The sequence below is a fragment of the Conger conger genome, chromosome 18 (genome assembly GCF_963514075.1).
Source record: "Conger conger chromosome 18, fConCon1.1, whole genome shotgun sequence".
NCBI classification, from domain to species: Eukaryota; Metazoa; Chordata; class Actinopteri; order Anguilliformes; family Congridae; genus Conger; species Conger conger.
In genome coordinates this window covers 9,939,540-9,965,000 of record NC_083777.1, presented here as the reverse complement: position 1 = coordinate 9,965,000, position 25,461 = coordinate 9,939,540, and the positions used below count along the sequence as shown (strand labels likewise).

The following is a 25,461-nucleotide window of genomic DNA, read 5'->3' as shown; positions in this document are numbered from 1 at the left end:
GTTTGGGAAATATCCATTCTCTCAAAACAATGTAGTCTTGAGAGTGTAGTCCCAATGGAGGAATTATCCCCCTGGAGGTTAATTAGAAATTCCGTTTGAACAAGTTTCAAACCTGTACATCTTGCTATTTGCTTTAGCAAAATTATTGCCTACTATGTACCTAAAAGCATAGCTGCTATGGAAACACAATGCATAATGCAAAACATGCGGAAGGCATATGAATTATATTAGAAGAATTAGGATAAGCTTATGGTCGCAGCTTTCACAGATTCATTTGTGTAGTACCATACACGCACAATAAATAAGTACAACAATTGTCAGCGCAATTCAATGCAGTTAGAGCCAGTAAGACTGATGGGATTAGTCACTGTGAATCATCAAATTCGTAAGATTCCATTGCTGTGCTGAGAACGCCAGGCCAACTGCAGGTCAACATCAAGGGTGAACACAAGTATGAAAATACTCAGGAATCTTCACGTTCACAGGGCAAACACACACTCACTCACACGCATGCATGCACACAAGCATGCATGCACGCACGCACGCACACGCGGGCAGACACACACCAACTCACGAAACACCTGTGTTTCAGCCTACATTGTCTACACATTATATAATGTATATTAGTTCTCATTTCACAAACAAAGCTAAATGGCAAATGCTAATTTATTTTAAAAATGATTTATTGCATAAGCGCTCTAGGTGAATGGAACACAGAAACACACAGGGTGAATGGAACACAGAAACACACAGGGTGAATGGAACACAGACACACAGACACACAGGGTGAATGGAACACAGACACACACAGGGTGAATGGAACACAGACACACACAGGGCGAATGACACACAGACACACACAGGGTGAATGGAACACAGAAACACAGACACACAGGGTGAATGGAACACAGACACACACAGGGTGAATGGAACACATAAACACAGACACACAGGGTGAATGGAACACATAAACACAGACACACACAGTGTGAATGGAACACAGACACACACAGGGCGAATGGAACACAGAAACACAGACACACACAGGGTGAATGGAACACAGACACACACAGGGCGAATGGAACACAGACACACAGACACACACAGGGTGAATGGAACACAGACACACAGACACACACAGAGGGTGAACAGTATCTAGGTGGAGCAGTGGGCTGAGCAGAGCCACGTCCCGGAGGCCTGAGGGCCAGTAGGTCTGCCAGGGAGAGTCGCCGTCAATAGCCAAATAAGATTAAGATAAACATCTTGGCCACTGCTCGCATTCAAACCAGACAGGAATAAAGAACATCCCCTGCAGCCCAAACCAACTGCTGTTTCCTGGTGTCTTTTACTGATTAGTAGACTAAGTGCCTAACCACACACTCATACATATGTTTGTGTGTGTGAGTGAAAACACTGATTCATTTGTGACTGGAATTTCAATTTAATTACTGATTGTTATTCACTTGCGACGTTTGTATCTTCAGGCTGTGTGCGTGCGTGTGTGCGTGTGAGTGTGTGTGTGTGTGTCTTTGTATCCCTAAGATTCTTTCTGAAGAAGTTCTGATGAAAATGTATTTTACATGATATACTTAATGCAAATGTACTTCTGTTGCATAATATTCTATTATACCGAAATAAAAGAATATCAAATAAAAAATAAATACATAAAGGACATTCATTACATTTATATGTGAAAAATTCATAATGAATTAAGTCACGCAAAAAAAAGCCACATCCACAGCAATATTTACATTTTCCATCTGTTCTTTCAATGTTTGAAAAAATCCCTACATAATCCACCAACCTTATAAAATGCTAGCAGACACTCGAACTGGCACACTTTATCAGCGAGATTCATTACATGTTTTTTCCAACCTATTTGTTTTAGATAAAAATCTTCAAATGACACTAAGAGAGGGGAACCATTACAAATTAATCCGGTTTTTAATAAATCCAGCTAAGACCTGTGTTCCTTCACTCAGTAACTCGGAAAGAGGGGGGGGGTGGAGGGGAGAATGAAAAGGATAGGGAAAAGAAAAGAAATATATTAAATCCTGTGATCACAGCAAGCTTTTCTCATTTTTTTTTATCCATCCATTTTCTATTTAATCCAATACCCAGTAATCCAATTTGTCTATCTGAGTTTTAAGGGGGCAGATCTCAACTTCTCTCCAGCACTAAGTCACTTCTTTTTTTTTTTTTCTCTTCTTCCTTTTTTTTTGAACGTCGAATTTAAGAGGAGCGATGCGTGCTTGTGTTTCATTTCATCTCTCCGGCTCCTGTTTCTATACTCCGATGTTGTGAGGAGGAGGAGGAGGAGGAGGAGGAAGAAAGAGAGAAAAAAGGAAAAAAGAACAAGATGAACATTGTTTTCCGTGATTAGGTAAGAGCTCATTAAAGAGCCGTCAGTGCTTCAGCGTGAATATGCATGCGGCGCATAATCAGACCTGGTTCTGTCACTAGCCCAGAATATTCTAAGTACAAAGGATTGATTTAATTACTTGGAGTGGGTCTGTACCGCGGAGCGGGTCTTGTTAGCGGGAATGAAAGCCAGCCAGTAGCCTTGCTCCGTTCGGAAGAAAGGTAGTTTAGCTTTTGTCACAATACCTAATCTGGGGATAAAGTGCGGGGCTTTGTGCGTGAAGGGGCCGTCACTAGTTGCGAAATGGACGGAACACATTTTCTCTTGTTTAAGTCAACCTGGTTAACCGCTAACCCTTCTGCGCTTTCTGTTCCTCGCCGGCATTCAGCCTCTGTTCGCCAATCTCGCAGAAAAAAAAAAAAAAAGGCCGGCAGTTAGAGCCAGTTTTTTACACGCACAATAGCGGCCATTTCTCAACCTCCTTTCATATTAAATAAGGGGGGGGGGGGCAACAACTCCGGGCAAAAAACTGTTTCTTCACTAAATGAAGTCCACCATTTTGGGAAATGTATGGTGTAATCTCATTCAGGTGTGAATAGTCAGATTGTGAAAGAAAATATTAGTTATCGCCATCAAAACTCAAACTACAATTTAATCGAAACCACAGATTAGCCATAGATAGTCTTTCACTATTAAAATTGAGCAAAGAGTATGTGGCAAAAATGTTTCCCTATCAGCTCTTTAGTCTTTCCCCAGATTTGATATGACTAAACAAAAGAGAAATAAAATAATAATAATAATAATGTGACCATCCCTGGGTGACTGATATTACTGATAATAATTATAACATCAACTATTGCTTTAACAAGGGCATCAAATGGGATTTCAAAGGCCTTGGATACCAGAGTCGGTTATCACTAAGGGATTCTGTATCAGCTTACCAAAAAGAAAAACATATTCATGGTGTTAAGCTGTCGGGAGAGGAGAGAGGGGGAGAGAGAGACTTAGCATTGGGAGAAAATCAAATCCGCAGATGTTCTTTAAATGAGAGAGAGAGAAAGAGAGAGGGAGAAAGAGAGAGAGAAAGAGATAGAAAGAGAGAGGGAGAGAGAAAGAGAGAGATAAAGAGAGAGAGAGGGAAAGAGAGAGTGGGAGAGAAAGAGAGAGAGAAAGAGAGAAAGGGGGAGAGAGAGAGAGAGAGAGAGACAGAGAGAGGAGCTCAGACTACACTATCCTCCGCTCTGTGTAATTGTTTGAACGTGTGTTTCACCAGAACGTGCGGCAGCCGTTCTGCTCACCAAAGCTGGGCCTCCTGGTCTCTCTCTCTCTCCCCCTCACGCCGAACGCTAACAGCCCTCCACAAACAGCCCCTGGGTGCTAACGGGGCTGACACCCCTCCTCACCCAGCCCAGCCCCAGAGCTAACGGGGGGACACCCCTCCTCACCCAGCCCAGCCCCAGAGCTAACGGGGGGACACCCCTCCGCACACAGCCCAGCCCCAGAGCTAACGGGCCTGACACCCCTCCGCACCCAGCCCAGCCCCAGAGCTAACGGGGGGGACACCTCTCGCCTCATAACACGCAGGAGGGTGCCCCCAAAACCACCTTCAGAAAATACGCTTTCTTTCCTTCTCGCTTTTAAATACAACAAACACGCGTTCACCGCACCTCTCCCAGTTCTGCGTCCGCACTGGATCAGTCAGCACTCCCGGTGTTTGGGAAGCTGGACTCAGGAACCAGCGATTCAAACGATTGGAAAAGTGACCCAGAAAAATAAAATAAAACTCTCAATCGTCCCGGCCCCCCTCCTTCATTGACTTTTGTAACCTCAAACAACCTATAACCCATTGCTTCCCTCAAATTGCTTTGCCTTTTGCCTTTTTTTGATCTATAAACACTATCAGAGACTCTTGGCTAAACCCACCTCTGGAGGTCCTCTCTCCACTAAGACCAGCCAGTCGAATGGCTCTCCATAGAGACACACAGAGCACAGGCACTCGCAGCTTGAATAAAAGTGAATGAAATGGATGGACATAATACGACAAACCCAAAGAAACTGGAAATTGCAAGAAATTAAAGGATAAACCACTTGCAATATTTCTTCATATTTTGATGGCTGTCTATTTCTCTGCCAGTGGAGTACAACCATGTATCAATATCTCATTTCCACTCTGAGGTCCACTGACCCTGAGATCGAACGTGAGGACAGGCATGAGCGGAGAGAAGCCCAGACATCCTGTAAAGCAAGTGGACCAAAACCTCAGGCACAAGCAGCCACATCCAGAAAACCATAATGAGATATCGCATGCTATATGCTGCTAAATATATTTCTCGATTGATTAGTCCTCTTGCCTCGTGAGGATCTCCAATAAAACACACAATCAGTGCTCTATAATGGTGAAAGGTTTTGAGACATTTGGGGCCTATAAACCCACACAAACCAAGCCTTATGACAACAAATCACCTGTAGGATTCTGTAGAAATATGAAGGCAGCGGTCTTTTTCTTCTTTCATTTTGAGTCATTTCCACCACACGCCAAACACGCACAAACACGCACTTTCAGGCAGCTATTTATCGTCGTCCGATTTATCGTTGTCAAACCAAAACCGCAACGCATGTGAAACGCTTTCACGAACAAAGACGGAGCGAGGCGGGCATGTACGTAACCCTGTTTTATCACGGGGCGAAAAGAAAAGAAGCTGAACACCCCATTACGTCTTTCTTCCATTGCTACCATAATTATCATTACTATGCTCATTCTCTATACCCGCACCACCACACGCTAGCACCAGCCGCGTTAAACACGTCGGCAGAATCAAGAGCCTCTGGAGAAAGCAGAACACTTCAGGTAATTAATACCGCCAGAGAGGCAGATGAAAGATCAATGAAGAAAGATCACCTGGTAAAGACCTAAAAGGTGTTTCATTAAAAGCCTTTTGCTATACAAGGGCGGACAATGCCCAGCAACCGTATTTTAGTACTTCTGCTCAACAGGCTCTCCAAGGCAGGGCCGGGGCGAGAACAGAAACCTATCCCGGCTAATAATCTCGTAACAAAAGCTAAAAGACATCATCCTATTAACTAGTGATCTCCAGCGCTAATGCCAGCTACTTCCCCGTGCCTTTTATAGAGAACAGTGCTATTAAAGGGGCTCGAAACAGCCAGCGGGAACCTGGGCTCCATTCACCCTTTATCTATGTCTCTTGTTTGGGACCTTTCAAGTGGACGGCATGAGGTGTCAGCGATATCATAGAGCGCGGGGAAACGCATCACCAAATTCATCCATTTCGCTTTTTTTAAAAGACGTAATATCCGAATATTTTACAATTCAATTAGGGGCCGCTATCATTATTATTATTACTCGGTAACGGTATCATATTGACTCGGTTTTTAGTGATGTATTGCTTTAGATGTTTATAAATAACTCCACCACCCCCCACCCCCCCACAACCCCACCACCACCTTTCCAGGAAAATAAAAAAGTTAGCAGCACCCACCCTCCCGCCCCAACCCCCTGTTGCACTTTTTAATTTTTTTTCCCCCCCTTTTCCTTTTTTTAAACTCTGGGAATATTTAATGAGCAGGCTGACTGAAAGGGCCTGAAGTCCCCGGCACAAAAAGCGTTGGAAATTCTCATTTAGTTGTCTTTATTTTGCTAGCGCCATGTGGTCCTTGAAGATGTGTGGAACAGGGAAGCAGTGGAAAGATCAGAGCGGGCTCATTAGCATGGGGACAGAATTGGAGTGGCCGGGATGTATAGCGCTGTGCTCCTCCGGCCCTGTGAAAGCCAGCGGCGGTAAGCTCTCCGCTTCATTGTGCTTTTGTCTTTCCTCCGGGTTTTCAGCACAGCAGGGCTTTCTCGCTAGCCCCAGGTTGCAGAGGAGAATTATGGGAATTATTTTTTTTTTTAAAGAGAAAAACCAACACCGCCGCTTTGTCGTGCTTAGTCCCCGGCCCACGGAACGACTCGGAGAGACATTTCTGTTTTTCCTTCACCCTGTCCTGATTTTCTTAAATTGTTGATTTTGTGGTTTTATCTGACTACGTCGAAGATTTCTTCAGCTTCCTTCAACACCCACCTCCACACAAAAGATGAAAAAAGTTTACTTGACTGAACAAAAATCTATTGATTATATTTAGCTTGAAAAATAATAACAACAACAATTCACATCTGCATTACAAGCCCAAGCATAAGCTTAATCCAATAAGAGAGCCCAACGAATAATACATTCATTTTGTATATTCAAATGCGGGTAAATACATCTGTGTGTGTGTGTGTGTGTGTGTGTGTGTGATATGTATATTTGCATTTTTGTGTGCACTCTGCATGTGAGTAAGAAGGAGAGAGAGAGAGAGAGAGGGAGAGAGGGAGAGAAAATAAATGCCCTGCTTTGATGAAGCAAAAGGGTACACAAACAGGCTCCATCCAGCCTCAACCTTTCCGAGTCGTAGTGAAATGGATAAAGGTCTCACTGGATGGGTTTATCTGTGAAATCCTTGTGCTTGGCCCGCTATCTCAGACGATGACCCCGAAGAATGTCAACAGCTAATTTCCCCGAGAGCTGGAAGGAGTCACGGCGCGAGCCATAATCTGCCGTTTCAAACGGAGACTTTCACAAGCTGTTTAACCACGGCCCGCTCCGCCGCGTCTGTACACGCTACGTCTGTACACGCTACGCCTGTACACGCTACGTCTGTACACGCTACGTCTGTACACGCTACGCTTATACACGCTACGCTTATACACGCTACGTTTATACACGCTACGTCTGTACACGCTACGTCTGTACACGCTACGCTTATACACGCTACGTCTGTACACGCTATGCTTATACACGCTACGCTTATACACGCTACGTCTGTACATGCTACGTCTGTACACGCTACGCTTATACACGCTACGTCTGTACACGCTAGGTTTATACACGCTACGCCTGTACACGCTACGTCTGTACACGCTACGTCTGTACACGCTAGGTTTATACACGCTACGTCTGTACACGCTACGTCTGTACACGCTACGTCTGTACACGCTACGTCTATACACGCTACGTCTGTACACGCTACGTCTATACACGCTACGTCTGTACACGCTACGTCTGTACACGCTACGTCTATACACGCTACGTCTATACACGCTACGTCTGTACACGCTACGTCTATACACGCTACGTCTGTACACGCTACGCTTATACACGCTACGTCTATACACGCTACGTCTGTACACGCTAGGTTTGTACACGCTACGTCTGTACACGCTACGTCTATACACGCTACGTCTATACACGCTACGCTTATACACGCTACGTCTATACACGCTACGTCTGTACACGCTAGGTTTGTACACGCTACGTCTATACACGCTAGGTTTGTACACACTACGTCTATACACGCTACGTCTATACACGCTAGGTTTGTACACGCTAGGTTTGTGCACGCTAGGTTTTTGCAAGCTAGGTTTGTACATGCTAGGTTTATACACGCTAGGTTTGTACACGCTAGGTTTGTACACGCTAGGTTTGTACATGCTACGTTTGCACACTCAATGTACAACAAATGTCAACAAATGTAGACTCTACTTTTGTACACGCCTCTGAAACGCGTTACGTTTGTACATGCTAGGTTTGTACACTCTACGTTTGCACACGCTACGTTTGTACACGCCTCTGAAACACGCTACGTTTGTACACGCTACGTTTGCACATGCCTCTGACGGGGCCACTGGTTTATTTCCATTCCCAAATTCCACTCTGCACACAACCATAACCAAAAATTACACTTTCATTACATTTCAGACTGTTTCATTTGGAGAGAACCTCTACAGGAAAAAACATATCTACCCAGGTAAGGAGACGATCAGGCAAAGCAATTAAACTGACGTGCGTCCTAATGCAGAGAAGACTGAAGACATTGGTTGAAGACCTTTTTCTTCACTCGTAAGTAAAATTACACATTTATACGGAGAAAAAACGTGACTCTTTCTTTGTATGCGTGCAATTTCTGTCATTAGATTTGAGTAATTTCAGCCTTTTCAGAAGGTTTCCTTCAGAAGGTTATGCTCTCTTGAGCACTAAATTCCGGGATTTTTCCAGTTCCTGCTTCCACAAAAACCTTTTTTACAATTTTTAATTGTTCTTTTAATTGGAATGTGAAAGCGGTTGGTTTTCTTTTTTCTACACAGCGAGGAAGAACCTAAAATCTGCCCCACACAGCCAGCTTCTGTCTCCACACAACAACAAGCAGCAAAAGAAAGTGAAATTAAATTAGAAAAATAATAAACGGGCCTACTGAACACACAAATTCACGGGAAAACTTATCGGTGGAACTGAAAGAAGAAAAAAAAAAAAACACACTTTAGTTTCATTCATTGCTTCTTTTGTCACAGTTTGAGGGGGGTGAAAAATGGAGGAATGCTAATTTAGCGCTCCGTGCTACGCTGTCATCGGTGATGGAGGCTGTTTGCAGCCTACTGCCTCCCAAAGTGCCCAGGACCAGATGTTGCAGAAATGACCAACAATTGGACCAACAATAGGAGGGGGGGTGGTGGGATGGAGGGAGAGAGAGAGAGAGAGAGAGAGAGAGGGAGAGGGAGAGAGAGAGGGGGGGTTTAGAATAAATTAATGACTGATTTCTGCAGCTTTGATGGAATTAAGTGCACTCTTTTTCTCAATGTGCCATGTGAACGTTCTAGCGTTAAACGTTTCTCTCTCTCTCTCCGTTTTTTTTTTTTTTGACAAGCAAGGCCACCCAGCAGACAGCGACTGAAGCAGAACACAGGAGTAATCCCCTCTGTTTATCGCGGCTCCGTGGTTAGTCTTAACACAGCCCCCATTATCTGGCGGATTTAGGCAAACTTTCATTTATTTGTTGCCCCCCACCCCCACCGCTACCCCCGGCCCTGCAGCCCTGCTGCCCCGCTGGAGGATCTCTGAGTCGTATTCCAATGTAAACAGACCTGTGTGGGGCTACAATGCGTCTTCCCGGGGCCCTGATGAGTCATCAGCTCACGTGGAGGGGTCCCCGGACACAAATGTGTCTGTGAAAATGTGGCTTCAGTCGTGAGGACTCAATGCACGCATATGTATCTGTGCCGGCCAAAGCACTCCTTACCTCCCCCCTCTCTCACTCTCTTCTTTCACTCCCTCTTTCTCTCACTCTTTTCTCTCTTTCTCTTACTCTATTCTCTCACTCACTCTCTTCTCTCTTACTGTCTTCTTTCACTAAATGGATTTTTCCACTCTTCCCTCTATCACTTCCCTGCCCACTAGAGCTCACAGAATCCTGTCTCCTGTCAATAACACCCTTTCCTCAACTTCTTCTCTTCCCCCCATATTTCTCTTCCTAAAGCTGCATTCTCACTGAAATAAATAAGTAGGCCTGAGAGCAAAAACAAGAATTAAATCAACAGAGAGAGAGAGAGAGAGAGACAGAGAGAGAGGGAGAGAGACAGAGAGAGAGAGAGAGGGAGAGAGAGAGGTAGAGAGAGAGAGGGACAGAGAGAGAGAGAGAGAGAGACAGAGAGAGAGAGGGAGAGAGACAGAGAGAGAGAGAGGGAGAGAGAGAGGTAGAGAGAGAGAGGGAGAGAGAGACAGAGAGAGAGACAGAGAGAAAGAGACAGAGAGAGAGAGAAAGTGCAGTGACTCTGACCATATATAGCTTGTTTGGGTGTTGGGCAGGGGGCTGATGGAGCCGTGTGTGCAGTCTGGCCGGCGGGCCCCCGGCTCTCCCCCAGCAGACCGCGCGGGCCCCCAGCAGCAGGTCAGGAGCTCCGTCTCAGCCTGGCGGCCCCGTCCATTACCCCGCCCCGTACCCCTCTCTCAGAAACGCACTATCTGCGCCCAGCCTTCCCAGGCCTCGCCGCGGATGTTAAGAGCCCGCGTATCTGCGGCCGGAGCCCTGCACTACGCCGATAACTCCTAAAAGGCCCTCAATTAAGCGCTGTGTCTCCGGTATCTGCCACTTCCCGCCGCTTGCAAATATTGGTGTCGCTAAATTTATTATCCGGTCCCGTGTTTGCTCTGCGCGAGGTGAGACTGGGCTCGAGGGGGCTCCGCTGATTGGTGGAGAGCCCTCACACTCCCAAACACCAACGTGTGGGACACGCGGGGGGTCAGAGGGACAACGAGCCAGGCGGACGTCCCATCGGAAAACAAACGGACTGGTTAACTCTGAAAAGGAGCACTGCTGAACTGGAGTTACTGCACTCCATGGCCTTCAGCCTTACAATACGAGGCTCAGAATCTCTTAGACTCACAGCTTTACCCAACCCAACACCTATACCCAACCCTTCATTACAGCTCTAGAGTAGAACTAACACATGCACACACACACACACTCACACTCACACACACTCACACACACACACACACACAGACACACTCTCTCTCACTCACACACACACTCTCTTTCACTCACATACATTTACATTTACATTTTTGTCATTTGGCAGACGCTTTTAATCCAAAGCGATTTACAAGTGCATAGGTTGTACCATAAGTCAAAGCATCACATCCAGAACTAGCAAAATATACATGCAATGCTGTTCTAAACATAGATGAGACAAATAAACCAGAGAGGTGGAAAGAGGAAAGTACAGCCACCTCATCCTCAGCCACTCACACACACACACACACACACTCTCTCTCACACACTCACACACACAACACAGCTCCCCACACACACAAACGCAAACACACACACACTGCACAGCTCCACACACACACACACAGCTCCACACACACACACACACACAGTGACACACACACACTCACACACAGCACAGCTCCACACACACACACACACACACACACACACAGTACAGCCCCACACACACACACACACACACACACACACACACAGCACAGCTCCACACACACACACACACACACACACACACACACACAGCACAGCTCCACACACACACACACACACACACACACTCAGACACACACACACACACAAACACAGCACAGCTCCACACACACACACACACACACACACACACACAGCACAGCTCCACACACACACACACACAGCACAGCTCCACACACACACACACACACACACACACATAGCTCCACTACAATAGAGGTGCCAGTGTCTGTTGACAGTCCCCGCACTCTTAGCATAATTGGCCCCTCCTCCCCCATTAGCACAGCGCCGCTGCCTCCCCAGGCCATGTGTTAGAACAAATTTGAGCAGTGTCATATTGCACGCATTTCAACAAGGCCAACACGGTTATCAATGCATTTGCTTAATGAATTAATCTGATGGAGTAACGGTCGCGCTAACACCATTAGCCTCAATCAAGCAGCAGGATGAAGGATTACAGCGCGGCTCTGTTGTTTTTCCTTCCTCTCTGTAGCTCGCTTGAGAAGAGCAGTGAACAAGTTATCTTCCCACATCCCCACCTTAGCCTTCCTGCAGAGCTCAGGCACTGCTTAAAATGTGCTTACACAAAACAAAAAAACACCCTTTTTTTACCATTTTAAATATAACCTATTCAAAAACAAATTATATTACAGGGAAATCAGTGGTTAAAATGATTTGTTTTCTTTCCAAATCTGAAGCCGAACAATTAAAGCACTGTGTTTGTAGTGGAGACACATTCGTTCAATAGGAAATGAAGAACTGTTAGAGTGGTAGATTGTTATTAGTTTTACAAGTGAATGTAGTCATTACTGTCAGGCCCCTGGTCATTACTCTTAATTGGTAAATGTGACTGAATCAGTCGCCTTTCAAAAAGCTCTATTAATTGACTGCTTAGCCAAAATTCAATTATGTCGTCAGGAGACAATTTGCAAACCAAATAACAATCAATTATGCTAACTCTCCTCTCTTCCCTACTATCCTCTGCAACACCCTTTTACAGCAGTACGGGCTGGTGTTATACACACACAGCCAATCAGTTAAAGTAAAGGAAAAATTTAAAAGTCAATTAATATGAAGAAATTATTGATGAACTACTGAATTTCTTCAATTACGATAGCTACAATCCTTGTAAATTTGGCGAAGAAATTACATACACGCCGACACATTTTCTAAAGCGACATTATGTAAACATTTGTAAATACAAACAAAACACCCTTCCATCGGTTATCCTAAAGCACCCTGGCAGAAAAATAACAATCTTTTTTTTATCTAAAGCAATTGCACAAATTAAAGCGTGTCTTTTTGGATATTTGTACATCCGTTTCAAATTCACATTATCTCTTAGTTTGGTCATTCCAAACGATGATCATTTCTGCCACAGTTACACAAGGGCCCAAAGACATCTGTGTTTACATATGGTGATTGTAAAGCATCTTCATTTTCTAGCTCTTTAAAAAAAAAAAAAAAAGAATAAAATGATAGAAGCAGATTTGCTACGCGGCTCCGTTCGGGCCGAGTTTTGGGATATTTCTTTTTGGCCGGCGTGGCGGACAGATGAAAAGAGTGATCAGACGGACCCCGGGATGTTTCAATAAAAGGGAGATTATAATAAGCGCAGTCATTGTCCCCTTTACAAAATGCTAATCGGCCATATCACTGGCGGCAGAGATGCAGCATGTACCAGCCTTTAGCGGCAGTTCAATCCCACAATTTAGCGGACGACGGGGGGAGATGGGGAGGGGGGGGTAGGCGGTATTTGGGAGAAACAAATAAAAGGAGAAAAATAAAAAAATCATCACCACAAGATTCTCGGAATATCTGTATTATTACCGAAAAAAAAAGAAAAAAATCTAAATTACACGTCCCTCAATGTAGCCGCTATCTCCCACCACCAATACAGGCCTCCCCCACCCCCACCCCCACCCCATCCAGCCAATGCGTTTTATCTGAAGATTTTCAGACAAAGCCTGGAGGATCACACCCCCTAATCTTCCTAAAAATCCCCTTTCATCCAACTGTTAAAGAATGTTTGAAAGGCAGACACCCCGAAAAAAAGAAAAGAGAAATTTCACTGCACATCTGGGGTGGCGGGTTGAGTTGGGGCTGGTGGAAGTTAACGACATAGCTTTGTTTGATATATCTCAAACACTCACAAAAAAAAAAACATTTTTTGTCCAAGCCCAGCTGAACTTCATTTTATTAAATGCATTATGAAAAAATTCACAGAAGGAAAGAAGACATTTTGCATGTGTTTGTAATTAAATGTGGAAAACATGCCGTGATGTTTGATGTGTTACTTTTTTTTGCCACAAACACATTAACAAAACCTCTTTTCTAATACTGTAAATAACTAACTTCTAACTTTTTATACATATATTTATATATATATGTATATACACACACAAACGCATATACACGCAATATATGTATATATTTATACACACTATACTGTACATATACACATACACAAATGCAAAGAATAAGATGCAGTCTCAAATAAAAAATGCAATAACAAGTCCTTTTCTGGGTAAAAAGAAGTCTGCTGAACTGCAGGCATGGAACATCTAACCCCTCTGGTGTACATTCTGACCCCCTTACGCAGTCTGTCTGCGTCCCCTGCTTGGACAGGAGGGCAGCAGTGACAAAACACCACATTCGGTCCGGTCTATTTACTTATACATGAGTATAAGTATGTAGCTATTTAGCCACTGGACACCAGCGCTGTACTGTACGTAATTGGCAGGGAACCGAATGAGACGACTATGAGAGAAATAATGGACGTGCGATAATGCTAATATTGTACACCAGCGCCCGCTGATTGCTCCAGACATCAGAAACAGTCTCTCCTTCGGAAAAACTCGGAAGGGTATTATGTTCTAAACACTTTTCCTGTCCCTTACTGCCGGAAGATTATACTGGTTATCCCATTAAAGTTGGTAAAATGCCATTCTTGTGTCTTTAAGCTCTCACACAGGAGGTCAAGAGGAGTATGCCGGTGCTTACAAGGCTGGTGTGGATGTAATCTTCCCAAAGTTACAATAATTAATGTTAAGCTTCTTTAGCAATACGTTTGTGAAAGAACTTGGCTGATAATATACTTAAAGCTGTGCAGGCTGTTTGTGTTTCGAGCAGAGGAGCTGTTTTCCACATGCCACTCACGTACGCCAGCTTAAATCTTCAGTCGGAGCGAGGAGGAGGGCAGCTTATGAACGCAGCCATTGCAATTTTAACTTACTGCAGCAAAACAGAAGAAAGCTAATATTTATATTTGCCATACTTTCTGTATTACGCCGGACACCTGTGCCCAGAATGCATCATGAATGTATCCGTCAACATGAATAACAGCATTATTTTTAGACCTGTACTTTTTCAGAGCAATTAAGTACTTATAAGCACTTCATAGTAATGGAACAATATAAATTTATATGAAGAAAAGCTGATAACACTTTGGGGAATGGGAGGGAACTAAAACAAATTTCTCCACAACAATACTACTACGTCTCCTAGTATTATAATCCTATATATAGCACACACTTCTCTATATATGGAATAATCTGTATCTACAGGAAATGAGAAGGGTTTGCTATTCCTAAAAACAATAGCATTCCGATATCAGGAAAGATTGCGTGTCATTGTTATTAAGGGGAGCTGTGGCCCGTCTGAACACCACATTAAGCCTTTGATATCCCTCTTGTGTGAATTTCGGTTTCCGAGATGAACACCAAATAGGGATTAGGTTGCAATAAAACCTGTGTCAATCTTATCGCCGTCAAGTGCAATTTTTAAACATATGTTAATCTCAGCTAAAACTCATTCTTCCCCTTTTCTCCCTTTTTATCTCTTATCACGGGCAGGTAAGAATGCCACAGTGCTTTGCTAAATGCCATTATTTTAATAATTGTATCCATTGTGGATTGTGGCAGGTTACACAAATGGGAGCGTGTGTGTGTGTGTGTGTGTGTGTGTGTGAGAGAGAGAGACAGAGAGTGTGTGAATACATGATCTCAACAGATAGAAGATGACAGAAAACTGTCTGAAGAAGCCTGTGTTGCATATAAGCTGTATGTTAAGAGCCTTCTGCGTATAGCTCAGTATTTACTGTGAGCTGAGGGCAGTGTAATGGCTGAAGACCACAGAAGAAGATGCAAACGGTCAGACAGGGACTCAACCCAGTCAGACCAGAAGAGAGGAGGTCAGATATCCAACAGTGTCTGAAGACTTCAAATACACATTCCAACTAAAAGCTCATTTCAAGCACTCAATATTTTCCCTGCACAGGTGTGTCTGATAAAAAGAACAGTATAAAAGAGTACTTAAATGGCTTGTTAAAAGAAAGGGCTGACTGTATGAAATTTTTTAAGGACACAAATTTGAAATGCAGCTACAAATTCAAGGTAAATTATAAAGCACTTTTGTTTGTTCATGCGTGCGTTTGTGACTGTACCTGAGTGCATGCATGCATATGCGTATGCGTGTTTGTACATGTGCACGTATGTGTGTGCGTGCTTGCGTGTATGTGTGCGTGCGTGCGTGTATGCATACGCGTGTCTGCGTGCGTGTATGTGAGCGTGTGTGCATGTATGCGTGTGTGTAAGTATTCATGTATGTGAGTGTGCATGCGTGCATGTGGGAGTGCGTGTATGCATGCGTATGTACTTGTGCGTCAGCGTGCATGTATGTAAGAGTGTGAACGTGTACGCGTGCATGTGTGTGCGTGTATGCCTGCACAGGTATGACTGTGTGTGCACGTGTATGTGTGTATGCATGCGTATGTACGTGTGTTGGGGGGGGTAATCCCAAAGCGTTCCCATTCTGAAGGACACCGCTCCCTCTGGTGAAGGAATAACAAGTTCATTAAGCAAGCTGCACCCCAGGAATTGAAAGTCCCCAGCCCTCTCCACCCTGCTTCCTGGCTGTCTCTCCCCCTCGCAAGCATCATTAGGCCACTGCAGTAATTAAGAGTTGTTAGAAAGTGAATTCTCAAACTGCAGATTAGAAAATTAAACTATTTACTGATTACATATTAATAGAAGACAACAATAGCGGTTGCCATAAGCTTGGAAGGCAACCAAGGAATAAATCTGTGTACTTAATTACCATAAACAATGGTAGCATAGAAATAGAGTTTTATGCCCGTTCCCTTCTGTAATATGTCTGATATCAGAAGACACTTGACAATTCTTGTTCAATTATCTCTATTATTTAATGTGCTGTGAACGGCTCTGTGTAAATAAATTAACCACCCCAATTACTTTGAATTCATCTAGGGAGACGACATAATAGAAAAATGCGCAGAATTATATATTGTGCCTAATCGAGGGGGCGAGGGGGGTGCGGAGAGGGGGTTGCGTGGTTTGTGCTGAAATGCGTAAAGCACATAAACCATCGGCGTTCCAAGTTCCCTGTTCGCTTCCTGTGGACTGCCTCACGGAATGTTCTAGCATCAGCACCAAACTCATAATCAGATAACTGCCGACCAGGTAATTCTTAATTAGGCCAGCACACAATGAGCAGATATGAGGAGCCATGGTCAAGGACACAACATGACTAGTACTTTAAAACAAAAATGCTGTCTGAATAATGCCCTACTTCAATTCTGTGTCTGATTTTCATGATTATACAAAATAAATAATAGCTACAATATACCAAAACTATATATGCTATAACTATATATAACTGGTACTACATCAAAATTGCTACACTGCTGATGATACCAAATAAAATTAGGCAGGGCTTCCATAACTCCACAGTAATTTTTCTGATAAAATGTGTCATATCAATATAAAAATACAAATACACTCCACCTGCCTCCCAAGTAAGTAAATAAATAATACCAATTCATTAAGTTAGGCTAAAACTTCCCCTCCCAGTAAAACTGGAAATAAATAATAAAAAATAATACCGATTTAAAAACAAATCAAAAGACCAAGCAGCTGAACTCAGCCATGAAGGCATGTTGATTTAATGAAAATTATTTGAAAGTTGGCCAAGAGGGTAATTAAAGAAAGGACACGGAGCAGTGGACCAGCAGAACCAGCCCTCCCCGTGCAGACCCCGCCTCAGACACACCGCGGGGGGGACGTCCCTGCACGTCCCGCGTCTCCCGTGCAGGACAGTCAGCGACAAGCGCATACTAGCACACTACTCATACTAAATTCCCCGCTGATTTTCATTGAAATTTAGCGTGAGTAGTATGCCAAGTGTGTGGTTTCGTGCGTTTGCACGGCTGCCTACCGACTCTCATTCCTTCAGAGCTACGCAGCACTTTCGTAAGCATTACATAAACATTCATAAATGCTTATGTCAATAAAAGAAAACAGGCATAGGGTGTGTGCCGCCTTAAAACCACTTGACATTAATACACCTTATAAATATGCAGTTATTGACATAGGCATTTATAAACTATTATGTTGTGCTACGTGGCTGCATATGAAGGAGTTATAAAGCAGGAGTTATGTTTGCATTCACAGAAAGTGTTGAAATAAGGGTTTGAATAAGAGTAGAATTGCTTTTGGTAACATTTTTTGCAGTTGTTGGATAGGAAGTGAAAAGTGATATTCAGGCTTTTGTATTTGTGGTTTGGGGAATTTAGGCAAACACAATGATTATATGTAGACCTGGTGTACAGCTCTAATTTTAATGCGTGAGCAGACATTTTTCATGAGACAATGCCAATAAATAAGAATTAAAAGGACGTCCTGATGATAACGTATCACTATGGGATAAAAACTCCCAACTTCTGCTCCTGCAGCTTTCTGGATAAGCCAGTTATTGTACCTGCGGTTTGTCACAAACACCGTCACCCGGTTCAGTTTCCCACAAATCTTGAATTGATTTAACCACTTACAGTATGAAACTGTAAATTTCTACAATTGAATTCAGACAGCGTACTGGTTTAATGAGCCATTTTTGCTGGAATGAGCAACATCTACGATAATACACTCAACAGTGTCACAAAAGATACTGTGTGTGTATATATATAATAAAGTGCTTGTATATATATATATATATATATATATATATATATATATATATATATATATATATATATATATATATATACCAAGCACTTTATTAGGAGTATTTCAACTTTATTACACCTACTTATTCATGCCAATTGAGTGGCAGCAGTGCAGTGCATACAATCATGTAGATACATGATTGAGGAGCTTCAGTTAATGTTCACATCAACCATCAGAATGGGGAAAAAATTTGATCTAAGTGACTAACGGTGGAGTGATTGTTGGTGGCAGACAGGGTGATTTGAGTATTTCAGAGACTGCTGATCTCCTGGGATTTTCATGCACAACAGTCTGTAGAGTTTGCAAAGAATGGTGCAAAAAACAAAAGAAAAATCCAGTGAGCAGCAGCTCTGCGGGCAGAAACGCCTTGTTAAAGAGAGACTTGTTAATGACAGTAACGCAAATAACCACACATTACAACAGCGGTATGCAGTGGATAGGCAACAGCAGTAGAAGTCTAAAAAATAAGTCTAATAAATACCTATTAAAGTGCATGGCGAGTGTATATATACATACATACTGTATCCATTATGTTTTTTCTGTCCACAATGGGTGCTTAATACGCAAATATGAATATCCGGAGATCCATTTTTATATTATTCTTCTATAAACCGTGTATAAGTAAGTATTTTACAGCGGATTGTGTTTTTTAAAAGGGGTGTAAATCTGGTTAAGGCGCTTCACTGTAAAATGGCTGAATAAAGCGATGGCTGGGTACCGGGGCTTTATCACCTCGGGGAGAGAGAGAAAGGAGCAGCCCTTCAGACGGACACAATGTGAGCGCCTCCACAGAGCCGGGGATGAAGAGGGTGAGGAGGCAGGCAAACACAGAGCGTGAGAGATGCTCTCGATAGCGCTGAACTGTGGAGGGGGGGGGGGCGCGCGCACGCACACACCCGACACACACGCGCGCACACACCCTCCTCGCCGCGAGTCGCTCTCGTGAGCGGGGCGATTGTGGAGTATCAGCGGAGGGGAATGCTATTCTCCCATTTCAGCGCCGGGACCAGCGACTCCCCGTCCGCGTGCCCCCTGCACTGTTTCGCGTCTTTACGGGGGGCTTTAGCCGGGCCGGATCTCTCACCCCCTACCAAATCTGCCCCCCCCCCCCAAAAAAAAAAGAGAAAATCAAAAACCAGGAGACCTGACTTGTTTTGTGAGCCAGTGTGTGTGTCTGTGGAAAAAGCGAATGAGAGAGGAAAAGAAAGGGGGAGGAGGGGGGGGGGTGGCAATGTTTGTATGTGCGCCTCTATTTTCCCACCTCCCCCAAGCCCCGCACCCCACCCCCAAACACCCCCCCCCCGCACCCCTCCCCCCTCCCTCCCTGCCGCAGCATATCAATGAAGCCCAGATATGTATTGTAGCTCTGCATGGCTGAGCGGCCTGGTCTGTGGTTGCTGGCTCACGAGCGGTATCAGGGCCAGTTATCGTTTCCCATGAAGCTCGCCTTATCGCCAGGGCCCAGAGAGGTTGCCGCCAAGCGGAGGCTTTTCATTTCCCGGGCAGTTTTTTCAACCGCCGAACATTCAGGCTTCAAAGATTCACACTTCCCAAACTCTATAAGAGTTTGTGAACGCTCAATTTGCCAAAACTGTTTACAGTGTAATTGGGCTCGGTACCTGTGTCCATGAGATAGCGGAGCCTCCTCTCCACGCGCGAAGCCCGCGAGTCTATCTGTCTCTGCTCGCTCTCCAGAGCGGACAGCTCCCCCACTACATACTGGCTGGTGTCTTTGAACGCTTTCTGCGCACGAGAACAAACAGAGGGAGCCAAGGAGGGGGGGTGCGGGGGGAGAAAGGGAGGGGGGGGGGGAGAAAAAATAATTAATCAGGCAAAAATCACAGTAAAGCATTTACACATTTATTTGTAGTTTGTTTAATTTTATTAAATCTAGGGGGGGAAAAGGGTCCCAGAACATAGTTTAGAGAGAGGGGATGCTTAAATGTTTTTGTATTAATTTATTAAAAAAATAATATATATGTATTTCAATAGGAAAGGCGGATAGCAGTAGTGTTTTTAACTGTTGGGATTCTTTAGTGTTTTGTTTTGTACTTCTGGCTCATCAAACGCACCCAACAGGAGGAGAGGATGATAGAGAGGGAGACTGATAGGGACTGTGAGCCTTTCATATCCAACACAATCATCATCACACTCTGATTTGTGTACACTACATGACACTACACCAAACAAAGCAACAGCTTTACCCACAATGATGTAATACACACACATACACACACATGCACATAGTGTATACATACTGTATACAGTATGTACAGTATGCAAGACATCTTCATGTATTTAAGCCATATATGTGTGTTTGTCCATGTGTGTATGTAAATTGTAGTAGTAGTACCTTACGTGTGCAGCTGTAAGGTTCTGTAGTGCAGCTGTAAGGTTCTCTAGTGCAGTTGTGAGGTTCTGTAGTGCAGCTGTAAGGTTCTGTAGTGCAGCTGTAAGGTTCTATAGTGCAGTTCTAAGTGTATGTAGTGTAGCAGTAAGGTTCTCTAGTGCAGTTGTGAGGTTCTGTAGTGTAGCTGTAAGGTTCTGTAGTGCAGCTGTAAGGTTCTGTAGGGCAGCTGTAAGGTTCTGCGCATGTGTAGCGCGTGTGTAGCGTGTGTGTAGTGCAGCTGTAAGGTTCTGAGTGCAGCTGTAAGGTTCTGTAGTGCAGCTGTAAGGTTCTGTAGTGCAGCTGTAAGGTTCTGTAGTGCAGCTGTAAGGTTCTGTAGGGCAGCTGTAAGGTTCTGCGTGTGTGTAGTGCAGCTGTAAGGTTCTGTAGGGCAGCTGTAAGGTTCTGTAGTACAGCTGTAAGGTTCTGTAGGGCAGCTGTAAGGTTCTGTAGCACAGCTGTAAGGTTCTGTAGGGCAGCTGTAAGGTTCTGTAGTGCAGCTGTAAGGTTCTGTAGTGCAGCTGTAAGGTTCTGTAGTACAGCTGTAAGGTTCTGTAGCACAGCTGTAAGGTTCTGTAGGGCAGCTGTAAGGCTCTGTGCGTGTGTAGCGTGCGTGTAGCACGGCGTGTTCTCACCCCTCTTGGTGTGAATGGGCTGTAACTCGTACACTTCAGCGTGGGGTCAGGGGTGTGTTTGCCTGCCTAATATTTGACTAAGCCTGGGATCATATGATATCAATCTGCAAACCATGAGAGAGGGGGCCAGGATTCAGGACCCCCGCACAGTGGGGCTTATCACAGCTGCTGAGCGGGCCCAGGGGAGCCCCCCCCCAACCCCCCGCCCGGGACCCTCTCCTCTCGACCCCCCCACGCCACAGGGCCCCCTCCAGAGGGGACGGGCCAGCCAGATTACCTTTTAATATACCCCAGTTTTATACCTTTACCTTTAATTATAAAGCACATGCTCCTTACAGAGGGTCTAGACCATACCATGTATATCCCCCTTATTGCAACAGACATCTTCCTGCACTCTCACTCTGCCTCTCTCGGCACTGCTTACTATTCACAGGACAAAGCCGTGTAGAAGAATCATGCCAATTAAAAAAGATTTGCAGCTATCATTTTAAATCCAATGTGCTGGAGAAACTGCAAAAAAAAACAAAACCGGTGTCACTGCCCAAATACCCATATACAGTACTTACGGACTGCCCTGTGTGTGTGTGTGTGTGTGTGCGCGTGTATGTGTATATCAACTGTAAATATATTATTATACGTATAGTGCTGATGCATCCTATTTTTTAATAGGAAAGAGGAAAAAAAAAGAGAAAAAGTTTTCCCTCCTTTTTCCACCCAAGGCAGCACTTTTTCTGCCTGACTCCTCCGAGCTGTCTGTCAGAAGAGGCTTCCTCCCCGCGCTCTATCAAATATTTCCCTCACAAATCAATTTTACACATGATCAGCCCAGTCCCCCACCGAGCAGAACCTCCCCGTTAATTAAGTGAAGAAATTACCATATATATTATATTAATGCAAACATCATTCAGCGAGTAATTCAGGGCTGATCTGGATAATGGAAAGGTTGAACACCCATTAACCCAAGCCAGCAGAATGGGCAGGCAGGGAAGACTCCTCTGGGTCTCTGGTGACCTCCTCACCAAGCCTGCCTCCCAGTATCTGCCGGAGGAATAATTAAAATCATCCCGCTAGATCAATACCGGGAATCTCTTTGAGGGGAGACGGAGAGGAGGAGGACGGAGAAGGAGAAGGAGAAGACCCATAAGACGTAATCGCCCAATAGACACATCTACCAGAGGGAAAGAAAAAAAAAAAAAGTCTAAATTTTTTTTTTTTTTTTTTTTTTTTTTTAAATGGGCGGAAGGAAGGAGTGATTCAAAAAAAATTATTTTTCTAATCTGACAATTATCGGCGGAGTGCAGGCTAATTCACACGTGTGGTCCTCCCAGGCTTTCGACCGTTGCAGATTGACATCACGTCTTAACCCCCCCCCCCACCCATTTTTTTAAAAGAGGGCTTTAAAAAAAAAAAAGAAAAAAGAAAAAAAAGTGTCCAAATATGACTTGGAATTATCAACATTATCTGAGAATAATAATAAAAAAAAGAATTAAATATGCATGAAGTACTTCATCTTCAGATGGCTTTCGCTGCGGGTCGGCGGCCGGACCTCTCTCCTCGGCCGGCCTCTTTGAGTCCTCAGGTACCGATCTCTGCCGCTTCACCTCTGGAAGAGACGCACGGGGAGGGGGGGGTTTCAGCACGCTCACGACGAATTCACACTGCGCCACTTCAAAGAGGAGAACAAAGTTTATTTTTATGTTTTTATCCCTTTCCCTGGCTATAGTGATATGCATATCTGTGTGCGTATACATGAATACATACGTATGATACATATTTATTACGTTTTATATGTGCGCAGGCAAGCACATCTAAAAACAAATATGCGCTACAAAATACTGTATATGAATTATTAGGCCAAAATGTTATATTATATTACACATTTAATATATAGATAGATGTCTATATATAACATACAGCACAATATAATATATAAATATACTAAATATATGAATGTGTACATATATATATTATTATCAAATATATATATTATTAAATATACACACATATGAATATAGAAACATCCAAAGGGTTATTTTAGCCATGCAATATTTAGAGGGTGTTGATCACATCGCCCTGTTAAGTAAACACATGGGTAATGTCATTACCAAACCCAAAATCACTCCACAAACACCCACCCCCTCCACCCCCACCCCCCCATGGGCTGTGGGACACAGGGACCAATGACACCACTGGGTGTCAGGCGGTAACACACACAAGAGTTAGCACCACGTCCATTTCACACAGCTGTGTCAATCGCTGACCTGGGGGTGCCAAATGACATCAGTGAGTGCTAACGAGGTGTGTGCTAGCAGCCCCCCCCCCCCCCCCCATTACTCAGCGACACTAACATCTGCATTAACACGCCGATTGACAGGGCATTCCCCTGGACTGAGTGAGTCAGGCGGACAGCAGAGTATACACTAGTAGTTACACTGCAAAAAACTGAAAATAAGTCAATCACAACAAATATTTTTCTCTTATATTTGGACTTAACATCACTTTTTTTTTTTGTTGTTGTCTTATTACATTACATGACATGACATTAATTCTAATTGTCTTTTTAGAAGATTTGGGTGGAAAAACTTTCAAGCAAACAGTAACTTGAAATAATATAATATCTTCTACTTTTTAAGTCTCATTATAAGACAAATAATGCAGTGCACATTGTCACTGGTGTGAGGTGTGGAAAGAAGGCTATAGTGCATATGCGTGTGTGTGTAATGTGTGTGTGTATGTGCATGAAATGTGCATCCTGGCTGCAGTACATGTGTGTGTAATGTGTGTGTGTGTGTGTGTGTGTGTGTGTGTGTGTGTATGTGTGTAATGTGTGTAATGTGTGTGTGTGTATGTGTGTGTAATGTGAGCAATGTGCGTTACATGCAGTGGGGTGGTGCAGGGTGGGGGTTTTCTAGCTGGGGTTGGTAAACGGAAGTGAAGTGAAGCAGTTGTAAATGAGGCGGGCGGGTGGTGGGTGTTAAAGCCGGGTTTTGGGAGGAAGTGGACCCGGACCCTGCTGAGGTAAGCACACAGCGGTGGAGGGACACGTGGCACACGCCCAACTCGGATCAGGCCGGAAAACACCCCCGGAAACCTCCGGAAATCAGTTCAAAGCAGCCAGGGCTAAGCGCCGAAATCTGCACGCTGCACTCCCTGGATTTAGACGGACAGAAAGCCTTTCGGTTCAGGACTCTACCATGGTCTGAGGTGAGCTATTCCTGGGGAGTACCGAATAACTGACTCATAGCCATTCACTCTGAGGGACAACTCACAAGCTATGAAAATGTGAGGGCCAGAAAGTGCTTGGGCCCAAAATGAGCAACGGTTCGAAGGAAAGAGGAAAGACTTGGGTTTTTTGTTCTCATCTTCTCTCTCTTCAGTGCCCTCTCTTTTTTTCCCTCCATTTCTCTCTTTCTGTTGTTTTAACAATTTGGTCTGACAGAGAAATGTGTCTGCCCCTACCTCAGGCAAAACTGTCCAAAAACTGTTTAAAGAATTCAAATCTCCGCTTGTTGACCTACGCCCTTCCGTAGGTGTTGAGTAAGTTACCTGTGAGGTTCAAATCAGTCCAGAATCGGGTCCACACGGTTACTTTGCGTGACAGTAGATGGCCAAAAGCTACAGTAAATATTGAATAGTTAAATAAAAGTAGTATAATGTAACAGACTGTAAATAACTAAACCCCAGGCACCTTCTCTTCCAAATGTGTGTCTCTAGTTTCCTAGCAGTTGCAAAATTTGAACTGTGCACAGTTAGAGACATCATGAACTGAAAATAATTTAATTATGTCAAAGTTCAATATTTCAAACAAAACTATAAAAGGCATTGACAAAACAACATTTGGACCTTTGGTAGTAGTAGGAAGTGGGTTTAGTTGACTTGAACATGCAGAAGGTTCTGGATCGGTGTATTTCTTTTCCCATCTGAGGGGAGGCAGGGCCTGGCCATGAAAGCAGTTAGATGAGACGCGCGTTATTAAAGAAGGTTCTGGTGGGTGTTCTGGTGGGTGTCTCGGTGGCGCAGCCTGCAGAGCACTGACCGCATGCTCATTGTGAGCCGCGACGTCAGCGGTTCGAATCCGACCATCTGACAATTTGTCGCATGTCTTTCCCTCTCTCTCGCCCCCATTCTTCCTGTCTCTATATACTGTCCAATCAAGCTGAAAAAGGCCTAAAAAAAAAGAAGGTT

General features: G+C 44.1%; 1 protein-coding gene across 2 annotated transcripts in view; it reads right to left on the bottom strand.

Annotated features, from left to right (window-relative positions):
- The window catches only part of ehbp1 (EH domain binding protein 1), a 159,103-nt gene that overhangs the window by 13,781 nt on the left and 119,861 nt on the right, over positions 1–25,461 (bottom strand). For both annotated transcript variants that reach the window (XM_061228057.1, XM_061228058.1), the window contains 2 exons: positions 22,782–22,879; positions 19,875–19,998 (listed from right to left, as the gene is read on the bottom strand). In XM_061228057.1, the coding sequence (XP_061084041.1) occupies positions 19,875–19,998; positions 22,782–22,879 (222 nt within the window). The remainder of the gene's footprint in view (positions 1–19,874; positions 19,999–22,781; positions 22,880–25,461) is intronic.